Source organism: Oncorhynchus tshawytscha, unplaced genomic scaffold (assembly GCF_018296145.1).
Source record: "Oncorhynchus tshawytscha isolate Ot180627B unplaced genomic scaffold, Otsh_v2.0 Un_contig_5576_pilon_pilon, whole genome shotgun sequence".
NCBI classification, from domain to species: domain Eukaryota; kingdom Metazoa; phylum Chordata; class Actinopteri; order Salmoniformes; family Salmonidae; genus Oncorhynchus; species Oncorhynchus tshawytscha.
The window spans coordinates 50,001-62,500 of record NW_024609138.1 but is presented as its reverse complement, the minus strand read 5'-3'; the positions used below and the strand labels follow the sequence as shown (position 1 = coordinate 62,500).

The 12,500-nt window shown below is 41.1% G+C and overlaps 1 protein-coding gene across 1 annotated transcript in view; it reads left to right on the top strand.

The window, feature by feature from the left end:
• The window catches only part of LOC112240592 (fibrillin-1-like), a gene marked incomplete at its 5' end in the record, with an annotated part of 109,543 nt that overhangs the window by 49,391 nt on the left and 47,652 nt on the right, over positions 1–12,500 (top strand). The window contains 3 exon segments of the mRNA XM_042314308.1: positions 10,572–10,694; positions 11,276–11,398; positions 11,517–11,642. Of these exon segments, the coding sequence (XP_042170242.1) occupies positions 10,572–10,694; positions 11,276–11,398; positions 11,517–11,642 (372 nt within the window).

Genomic DNA, 12,500 nt, shown 5'->3' with positions numbered 1-12,500 from the left:
GAGGAGAGGAGAGGTAGACTGGAGGAGAGGAGAGGTAGACTGGAGGAGAGGAGAGGTAGACTGGAGGAGAGGAGAGGTAGACTAGAGGAGAGGAGAGGTAGACTGGAGGAGAGGAGAGGTAGACTGGAGGAGAGGAGAGGTAGACTGGAGGAGAGGAGAGGGGGGGAGAGGTTGACTTGAGGAGGGGGAGGAGAGGTAAACTTGAGGAGGGGGGAGGAGAGATAAACTGGAGGAGGGAGGAGAGGAGAGATAAACTGGAGGAGGGAGGAGAGGAGAGATAAACTGGAGGAGGGAGGAGAGGAGAGATAAACTGTAGGAGGGAGGAGAGGAGAGACAGCAGGAGAAATAAGAGAGAGCTGAGAGCAGGATAGAGACAGAGGAAAAGAGAACCAAACCAGCAGATCAATGGAAAGATGTATACAGTACTTTAGCTAGCTGACAATATATGGTGGACACACACACACATACACACATGCAGGCCTGGATGTAATTGTTGACTCCCAGGCTGTGTTAGCTGGCCCTCTCCACTCCCAGATGTTGATTCTATGGGCTATAGCTGCGCTCCAAAGGGCCCAAATGCTGTGTGTGTGTGTGTGTGTGTGTGTGTGTGTGTGTGTGTGTGTGTGTGTGTGTGTGTGTGTGTGTGTGTGTGTGTGTGTGTGTGTGAGTGTGAGTGTGTGTGTGTGTGTGTGTGTGTGTGTGTGTGTGTGTGTGTGTGAGACCAACGTGAGTATGGCCCCAGCTAGCGCTCTGTCTCCTGTCTCTCTGGGATAGTGCAGTGATGTCTGTATGAGTCACCATTCTCTCATTGTTTCCCCTCATACACAAACAAACAGATCTGTCTTAACCTCAGTCCCTGAGGAGACCCGAACACGCTCACACACACATGTTCCTATTTTCCTTGTTTTGAGAAGGTTGGAATTGCCGAACAGCCGTCTCTGATTCACAGGTTTGGAATTCATCTCTTTGGAATGTGATGGAAGTGTTCTGTAATTTCTCTCAGACAGGGTTCTCAACTACATGTTATGTAAACCTGACAGGCATTCTGGCTATACTGGTAGTCTCTAATGGCACCCTATTCCTCTTGCAGTGCACTTCTCTACACAAGGCACTGATGAAAAGTAGTGCACTACACAGGGAATAGGTTGTGATTAGAGAGAGAGATGGAGAGAGAGAGAGAGAGAGAGAGAGAGAGAGATGTGAGCCATTGGAGCCAGCTGCTAACAGTGGTCCCAGAGGAATAATTTCTCTATTCTACACTGCTTAGCACATGAAGGCAGTGTGTGTGTGTGTGTGCGTGTGTGTGTCACCCTAAGTGAGCCCGACTGGCCCAAAGGCTATAGCCTGAAATTCAACAGTATGAAACAAATCTCACATTTTTAACTGCAGGATTTTCCACATTCCTGGCGTGTAGTGTCAGTGTTTTACATGTGTGTGCTTACTACTCTCTCTGGCTTCAAAGATCTGTAGTCTAGTGGAGCTCTTATAATCACATCTCTCTGCTGTCACCACCTTCACACTGATCACTCTATAGGACAGCACCTTAAATATACAGTTAGTATACAGGGGGATATACAGTTAGTATACAGGGGGATATACAGTTAGTATACAGGGGGAATATACAGTTAGTATACAGGGGGAATATAGAGTTAGTATACAGGGGGAATATACAGTTAGTATACAGGGGGAATGTACAGTTAGTATACAGTATACAGTATATACAGTTAGTATACAGGGGGAATATACAGTTAGTATACAGGGGAATATACAGTTAGTATACAGGGGAATGTACAGTACAGTTAGTATACAGGGGGAATATACAGTTAGTATACAGGGGAATATACAGTTAGTATACAGGGGGAATATACAGTTAGTATACAGGGGGAAATATACAGTTAGTATACAGGGGGAATTAGTATACAGTGAGTATACAGTATACAGGGGGAATGTACAGTTAGTATACAGGGGGGAATATACAGTTAGTATACAGGGGGAATGTACAGTTAGTATACAGGGGAATGTACAGTTAGTATACAGGGGAATGTACAGTTAGTATAGGGGAATTTAGTATAGTATACAGGGGAATGTACAGTTAGTAGTATACAGGGGAATGTACAGTTAGTATACAGGGGGAATGTACAGTTAGTATACAGGGGGAATGTACAGTTAGTATACAGGGGGAATGTACAGTTAGTATACAGGGGGAATGTACAGTTAGTATACAGTTAGTATACAGGGGGAATGTACAGTTAGTATACAGTTAGTATACAGGGGGAATGTACAGTTAGTATACAGGGGGAATGTACAGTTAGTATACAGGGGGAATGTACAGTTAGTATACAGGGGGAATGTACAGTTAGTATACAGTTAGTATACAGGGGGAATGTACAGTTAGTATACAGGGGGAATGTACAGTTAGTATACAGTTAGTATACAGGGGGAATGTACAGTTAGTATACAGGGGAATATACAGTTAGTATACAGGGGGAATATACAGTTAGTATACAGTTAGTATACAGGGGGAATGTACAGTTAGTATACAATGTACAGTTAGTATACAGGGGGAATACAGTTAGTATACAGGGGAATGTACAGTTAGTATACAGGGGAATATACAGTTAGTATACAGTTAGTATACAGGGGAATGTACAGTTAGTATACAGGGGGAATGTACAGTTAGTATACAGGGGAATGTACAGTTAGTATACAGGGGAATGTACAGTTAGTATACAGGGGGGAATGTACAGTTAGTATACAGGGGGGGAATATACAGTTAGTATACAGTTAGGGGGAATATACAGTTAGTATACAGGGGGTTAGTAATGTACAGTTAGTATACAGGGGAATGTACAGTTAGTACAATATACAGTTAGTATACAGGGGAATATACAGTTAGTATACAGGGGGAATATACAGGGGAATATACAGTTAGTATACAGTTAGTATACAGGGGAATATACAGTTAGTATACAGGGGGGGGAATATACAGTTAGTATACAGGGGGATATATACAGTTAGTATACAGGGGAATGTACAGTTAGTATACAGGGGGAATATACAGTTAGTATACAGGTATACAGGGGGAATATACAGTTAGTATACAGGGGAATATACAGTTAGTATACAGGGGGAATGTACAGTTAGTATACAGGGGAATGTACAGTTAGTATACAGGGGGAATAGTATACAGGGGGGGAATGTACAGTTAGTATACAGGGGGTAATTATATAGTTACAGTTAGTATACAGGGGAATAATGTATACAGTTATACAGTTAGTATACAGGGGGAATGTACATTAGTATACAGGGGAATATACAGTTTAGTATACAGGTATACAGGGGAATACAGTTAGTATACAGGGGATTACAGTTAGTATACAGGGGAATGTACAGTTAGTATACAGGGGAATATACAGGGGGTATACAGTATAGTATACAGGGGGAATGTACAGTTAGTATACAGGGGGTTAATACAGGGGGAATACAGTTAGTATACAGGGGTATACAGTTAGGGAATATACAGTTAGTATACAGGGGGAATATACAGTTAGTATACAGGGGGAATTACAGTTAGTATACAGGGGGAATGTACAGTTAGTATACAGGGGGATGTACAGTTAGTATACAGGGGGAATGTACAGTTAGTATACAGGGGGAAATGTACAGTTAGTATACAGGGGGAATATAGTATACAGGGGGAATTACAGTTAGTATACAGGGGGAATATACAGTTAGTATACAGGGGGAATGTACAGTTAGTATACAGGGGAATGTACAGTTACAGGGGAATATACAGTTAGTATAGTATACAGGGGGAATGTACAGTTAGTATACAGGGGGAATATACAGTTAGTATACAGTTAGTATACAGGGGGAATATACAGTTAGTATACAGGGGAATGTACAGTTAGTATACAGGGGGTTAGTATACAGTTAGTATACATGTACAGTTAGTATACAGGGGGAATGTACAGTTAGTATACAGGGGGAATGTACAGTTAGTATACAGGGGAATGTACAGTTACAGTATATACAGGGGAATATAGTTACAGGGGGAATACAGTTAGTATACAGGGGGGGAATATACAGTTAGTATACAGGTATATACAGGGGGATATACAGTTAGTATACAGGGGGGAATATACAGTTAGTATACAGGGGAATGTACAGTTAGTATACAGGGGAATATACAGTTAGTATTAGTATACAGTTAGTATACAGGGGAATGTAATTAGTATACAGTTAGTATACAGTTAGTATACAGGGGGAATACAGTTAGTACAGTTAGTATACAGGGGGAATGTACAGTTAGTATACAGGGGGAATATACAGTTAGTATACAGGGGAATATACAGTTAGTATACAGTTAGTATACAGTTAGTATACAGGGGAATATACAGTTATATACAGTTAGTATACAGGGGAATGTACAGTTAGTATACAGGGGAATGTACAGTTAGTATACAGTTAGTACAGTTAGTATACAATGTACAGTTAGTATACAGGGGGAATACAGTTACAGTTAGTATACAGGGGGATGTACAGTTAGTATACAGGGGGAATATACAGTTAGTATACAGTTAGTATACAGGGGGAAATATACAGTTAGTATACAGGGGTATACAGTTAGTATACAGTTAGTATACAGTTAGTATATGTACAGTTAGTATACAGGGGATTACAGTATACAGTTAGTATACAGGGGAATATACAGTTAGTATACAGGGGAATTAGTATACAGGGGGAATATACAGTTAGTATACAGGGGGGAATGTACAGTTAGTATACAGGGGAATGTACAGTTAGTAATATATACAGTTAGTAGTATACAGGGGGAATGTACAGTTAGTATACAGGGGAATAGTTAGTATACAGGGGGGGAATGTAATTAGTATACAGTTAGTATACAGGGGGAATGTACAGTTATATACAGGGGGATATACAGTTAGTATACAGGGGAATACAGTTAGTATACAGGGGGAATGTACAGTTAGTATACAGGGGTAGTATACAGGGGGAATGTACAGTTAGTATACAGGGGGAATACAGTTACAGTTAGTATACAGGGGAATATACAGTTAGTATACAGGGGAATACAGTTAGTATACAGGGAATTACAGTTATATACAGGTATACAGGGGAATATACAGTTAGTATACAGTTAGTATACAGGGGAATATACAGTTAGTATACAGGGGAATACAGTTAGTATACAGGGGGTAATATACAGTTAGTATACAGTTAGTATACAGGGGGAATGTACAGTTAGTATACAGGGGGAATATACAGTTAGTATACAGGGGGAATGTACAGTTAGTATACAGGGGGAATATACAGTTAGTATACAGTTAGTATACAGGGGGAATATACAGTTAGTATACAGTTAGTATACAGGGGGAATATACAGTTAGTATACAGTTAGTATACAGGGGGAATATACAGTTAGTATACAGTTAGTATACAGGGGGAATATACAGTTAGTATACAGTTAGTATACAGGGGGAATGTACAGTTAGTATACAGGGGGAATGTACAGTTAGTATACAGTTAGTATACAGGGGGAATATACAGTTAGTATACAGTTAGTATACAGGGGGAATGTACAGTTAGTATACAGGGGGAATGTACAGTTAGTATACAGTTAGTATACAGGGGGAATGTACAGTTAGTATACAGGGGGAATATACAGTTAGTATACAGTTAGTATACAGGGGGAATATACAGTTAGTATACAGGGGGAATATACAGGGGGAATGTACAGTTAGTATACAGGGGGAATAACAGTTAGTATACAGTTAGTATACAGGGGAATGTACAGTTAGTATACAGGGGGAATGTACAGTTAGTATACAGGGGAATGTACAGTTAGTATAGTATACAGGGGGAATGTACAGTTAGTATACAGGGGGAATATACAGTTAGTATACAGGGGGAATGTACAGTTAGTATACAGGGGGAATATACAGTTAGTATACAGGGGAATATACAGTTAGTATACAGTTAGTATACAGGGGAATATACAGTTAGTATACAGGGGGAATATACAGTTAGTATACAGTTAGTATACAGGGGAATATACAGTTAGTAGTTAGTATACAGGGGGAATGTACAGTTAGTATACAGGGGGAATGTACAGTTAGTATACAGTTAGTATACAGGGGGAATGTACAGTTAGTATACAGGGGGAATATACAGTTAGTATACAGTTAGTATACAGGGGGAATGTACAGTTAGTATACAGGGGGAATATACAGTTAGTATACAGTTAGTATACAGGGGGAATATACAGTTAGTATACAGTTAGTATACAGGGGGAATATACAGTTAGTATACAGTTAGTATACAGGGGGAATATACAGTTAGTATACAGTTAGTATACAGGGGGAATGTACAGTTAGTATACAGGGGGAATATACAGTTAGTATACAGTTAGTATACAGGGGGAATATACAGTTAGTATACAGTTAGTATACAGGGGGAATATACAGTTAGTATACAGTTAGTATACAGGGGGAATGTACAGTTAGTATACAGTTAGTATACAGTTAGTATACAGGGGGAATATACAGTTAGTATACAGTTAGTATACAGGGGGAATGTACAGTTAGTATACAGGGGGAATGTACAGTTAGTATACAGGGGGAATGTACAGTTAGTATACAGTTAGTATACAGGGGGAATGTACAGTTAGTATACAGGGGGAATGTACAGTTAGTATACAGGGGGAATATACAGTACAGTTAGTATACAGGGGGAATGTACAGTTAGTATACAGGGGGAATTAGTATACAGTATAGTATATACAGTTAGTATACAGGGGAATATACAGTTAGTATACAGGGGGAATACAGTACAGTTAGTATACAGGGGAATATACAGTTAGTATACAGGGGGGAATATACAGTTAGTATACAGGGGGAATATACAGTTAGTATACAGGGGGAATGTACAGTTAGTATACAGGGGGAATATACAGTTAGTATACAGGGGGAATTAGTATACAGGGGAATATACAGTTAGTATACAGGTATACAGGGGGAATATACAGTTAGTATACAGGGGGAATGTACAGTTAGTATACAGGGGGAATACAGTTAGTATACAGTTAGTATACAGGGGAATGTACAGTTAGTATACAGGGGTTAGTATGTTACAGTTAGTATACAGGGGAATGTACAGTTAGTATACAGTTAGTATACAGGGGGAATGTACAGTTAGTATACAGTTAGTATACAGGGATATACAGTTAGTATACAGGGGAATATTAGTATACAGTTAGTATACAGGGGAATATACAGTTAGTATACAGGGGAATATACAGTAGTATACAGGTTAGTATACAGGGGAATGTACAGTTAGTATACAGTATACAGTTAGTATACAGGGGAATATACAGTTAGTATACAGTTAGTATACAGGTTAGTATACAGGGGGAATGTACAGTTAGTATACAGTTAGTATACAGGGGAATGTACAGTTAGTATACAGGGGGAATTAGTATACAGTGTACAGTTAGTATACAGGGGGTATACAGGGGAATGTACAGTTAGTATACAGTTAGTATACAGGTATACAGGGGGAATATACAGTTAGTATACAGTAGTATACAGGGGGAATATACAGTTAGTATACAGGGGAATTACAGTTATATACAGGGGGAATGTACAGTTAGTATACAGGGGAATGTACAGTTAGTATACAGGGGGAATGTACAGTTAGTATACAGGGGGAATACAGTTAGTATACAGTTAGTATACAGGGGGAATATACAGTTAGTATACAGGGGAATGTACAGTTAGTATATGTACAGTGTAGTATACAGGGAATGTACAGAATACAGTTAGTATACAGGGGGATATACAGTTAGTATACAGGGGGAATATACAGTTAGTATACAGTTAGTATACAGGGGGAATGTACAGTTAGTATACAGGGGGAATATACAGTTAGTATACAGTTAGTATACAGGGGGAATGTACAGTTAGTATACAGGGGGAATGTACAGTTAGTATACAGGGGGAATGTACAGTTAGTATACAGTTAGTATACAGGGGGAATGTACAGTTAGTATACAGTTAGTATACAGGGAATGTACAGTTAGTATACAGGGGGAATATACAGTTAGTATACAGTTAGTATACAGGGGGAATATACAGTTAGTATACAGGGGGAATGTACAGTTAGTATACAGGGGGAATGTACAGTTAGTATACAGTTAGTATACAGGGGGAATGTACAGTTAGTATACAGGGGGAATATACAGTTAGTATACAGTTAGTATACAGGGGGAATATACAGTTAGTATACAGGGGGAATGTACAGTTAGTATACAGGGGGAATATACAGTTAGTATACAGGGGGAATGTACAGTTAGTATACAGGGGGAATGTACAGTTAGTATACAGTTAGTATACAGGGGGAATGTACAGTTAGTATACAGTGTATACAGTTAGTTTCCAAGGGGAATATATACCATCTCCCCAGGGAGACTGTAAACCAATATGTACTTTTCTTTAATTGAAAATACTCAATGGATAAATGACTTGATTACTGCCTTGATGAAGTAGAAAGAGATGGAGAGAGAGAGGGAAAGCAAAGCGAGAGAGATCTGGGATCTTGCTGGGGCTCTGAACAGGACTGGGCTGTGGGCCAAGTATTGTGAGGGTCAGAGTTTTCCAGATGCTTGTTTTTAGTCAAACCACTGTCTACATTATAGAGGCAGTTTCTCTCTGTGACCTAGATAAAGAGTTGTTCCAGGCAGACTACTTTGCAGACCCCTGCCAAATCTCACAGCGCCTGGATAGGTATTTAACATATCAGCGAACCACATCACATGATGTAGAAGTCTGATGCCCGACTGCACAGTCACTGATATGGCACACAACCATTGATTGATGCAAGGCAACGACTCCAATATCGTCGGCTTGGAATACGACCAATGTCTGACCAATCTCCGCGTTATAGAGGCTGTGTGGGTGATGTTCAGAATGAATCTGTGTGGTTGTGAAAGTGAATCACAGCCCCTGGAGTTTGGAGTTCTATGTGTGACTGCGTGGTGTCTGATACACTGCTCACACTACTACTAGTCCATGTGGTTGACCAGCAGATAAACCATGTAGGACAAATGGAGGTAAAAGTTTTGTTTTTACCAGATAAAGAGAGTTTAACTGCTCTCATTAATCCTTCTCATTTCTGGATGCCCTGCTCTGTTTTAACATGGAGAGGTATTTGATCATTATTGCTAATAATCTGAGCAATAATCCGTCTTGAGAGAGGGAGATGTATTTGTAATGCTTGGTAATGTAATTGTAATGGGTTTGTAATGAAAGGAGTTTATGTTTATTAGTAGAGTTAAGCCCAGGCACGCTATAACCATGGGGTATATAAGAATCCTTTTACTTTCCAAACTGACATCTGGACCAAGAAACATGCCATCCAGTAACGTTTAAAATGACTTCTGGTACAAAAACACGCACACAAAGGCCGACAAGGTGGAAAACCTGTCACTGTGCCCCTGAGCAAGGCCCTTAACCCTAATTGATCCATGGTCTCCGCTGATCATGGCAGACCCTGGCTGGGACCCCATTCTCCGAGGGTGTCTATGGGATAGTTGGGATATGCAAATAACACATTTCCAACTCACACATGCAAATGAATACACACTTGTACATGTATGAAATAGACCAGAGAGAGAGACTGAACCAGACCAGACCAGAGAGAGAGACCAAACCAGACCAGACCAGAGAGAGAGACTGAACCAGACCAGAGAGAGAGACTGAACCAGACCAGACCAGAGAGAGAGACTGAACCAGACCAGACCAGAGAGAGAGACTAAACCAGACCAGACCAGAGAGAGAGACTGAACCAGACCAGAGGGACTAAACCAGACCAGAGAGACTGAACCAGACCAGAGAGACTGAACCAGACCAGACCAGAGGGACTAAACCAGACCAGACCAGAGAGACTAAACCAGACCAGAGAGACTGAATCAGAAGGAAAAAGAGAGAGAGGATGAGAGGGAAAGAGAGTGAGATAGAGAGGATGAGAGAATGAGAGGGAAAGAGAGTGAGATAGAGAGAATGAGAGGGAAAGAGAGTGAGATAGAGAGAATGAGAGGGAAAGAGAGGATGAGAGAATGAGAGGGAAAGAGAGTGAGATAGAGAGAGGATGAGAGAATGAGAGGGAAATAGAGAGAGATAAAGGGGTTGAGAGAATGAGAGGGAAATAGAGAGAGATAGAGAGAGGATGAAAGAATGAGAGGGAAAGAGAGTGAGATAGAGAACAGTTGAGCGATAGGGTTATTTTCTGGTTCTGTAGCAGCAGTATATTTCTCTCATTTCATCATTGATTTCATCAGAGGACGATGTGGGCTGGCTTCAGTGTATGCCTCTGAGTAGATAAACCAGGACACACCGACCAGTCAACCAAACATCAACCTAACAATAACCTTACATCAACCTAACAATAACCACACAATAACACAAGACACGTCAGTCGACCAAACACAAACAACTTGTAAACCTTTCACAAGTGAGTTCCATACTAATTCTCATCTCTCTCTCTCTCTGTAGATATTAATGAGTGTGAGATTGGGGCCCATAATTGTGACAGACATGCCTCATGTACCAACACGGCTGGCAGCTTCAAGTGTAGCTGTGCTCCGGGATGGATTGGAGACGGGATCAAATGCACAGGTAGGAACAACCTATGACCAGCTATAACCAGCTGTGAACAGCCATGAACAGGGAGGAACAGGTAGGAACAACCTATAAACCGCTATGACCAGCTATAACCAGCTATAACCAGCTGTGACCAGCTATGACCAGCTGTGACCAGCTGTGACCAGCTGTGACCAGCTATGACCAGCTGTGACCAGCTATAACCAGATATGACCAGCTATAACCAGCTATGACCAGCTGTGACCAGCTATGACCAGCTGTGACCAGCTATAACCAGCTATGACCAGCTATAACCAGCACCAGCTGTGACCAGCTATGACCAGCTATAACCAGCTATGACCAGCTGTGACCAGCTATGACCACTTATGACTTGTAGTAACCAATAACGACCAACTTTGGTATAACTACTGTATCTGAAACGTTTTAGAAACGTCTACCAGAATACCAGTTATAAACCATTGTTGTTATAAACAACAATATTCAGTTATCTGTACCAGTTTTAGATGTTCTATCAACCCAGCTACATCTAATACTATCTATAACCGTTATGAATGGTTTATCAAGCATCAATAATCAACCATCTGTGTGTGTTTCAGACCTGGATGAGTGTTCCAACGGGACCCACATGTGCAGCAACAACGCAGACTGTCTGAACACCATGGGATCATACCGCTGCCACTGCAAGGACGGATTCTCTGGGGACGGATTCTACTGCTCAGGTCACAGGGTCACACACGGACTCATGTTCAAATATTTCACTTGACTGTAGATCTCAGTACCTGCTTATTATTCTCAGTGAAGTGATTTGTAATGATGTGTTTATGTGTTCTGGTACAGACAGCGATGAGTGTGCAGATAACGTGAACCTGTGTGAGAGCGGTAACTGCCTGAATGTTCCTGGAGGCTACCGTTGTGAGTGTGACATGGGTTTCATCCCAACCCCGGACGGAAAGGCCTGCGAGGGTAAGACAGCCACTGACACCCTAACAACACTGTGTCTATTTCTGCCATGTGTACATTTAAATCACAATATTATCTGTCTAACAGTTACATGCTGTTAAAGAAGGCTGTTTTGGAATAGTCGGTATGTTTATAGTTTATATATAGTTTACAGTTGTGCTTTATTAAAGAGAAAGGAGAGGTTTCATTTTGCCAATAAAACACAGGGCTGGAATGAGATACATGCTCAAACTGGCCTCCTTATGTTTAACTTTACACTTCTTGAACCAATAATTAAACAAATTAACTGCAGCACACTGGTATTCTGTCAGCATGAGTGTGTGTGTGTGTGTCCCTTAGTGTGTGTGTGCCCCTTAGTGTGTGTGTGTCCCTTAATGTGTGTGTGTGTCCCTTAGTGTGTGTGTGCCCCTTAGTGTGTGTGTGTCCCTTAATGTGTGTGTGTGTCCCTTAGTGTGTGTGTGCCCCTTAGTGTGTGTGTGTCCCTTAATGTGTGTGTGTGTCCCTTAGTGTGTGTGTGTGTCCCTTAGTGTGTGTGTGCCCCTTAGTGTGTGTGTGTCCCTTAATGTGTGTGTGTCCCTTAGTGTGTGTGTGCCCCTTAGTGTGTGTGTGTCCCTTAGTGTGTGTGTGTCCCTTAATGTGTGTGTGTGTCCCTTAGTGTGTGTTTGCCCCTTAGTGTGTGTGTGTCCCTTAATGTGTGTGTGTGTCCCTTAATGTGTGTGTCCCTTAGTGTGTGTGTGTGTGTCCCTTAATGTGTGTGTCCCTTAGTGTGCGTGTGTGTCCCTTAGTGTGTGTGTCCCTTAGTGTGCATTTGTGTCCCTTAGTGTGCGTGTGTGTCCCTTAGTGTGTGTGTGTGTGTGTCCC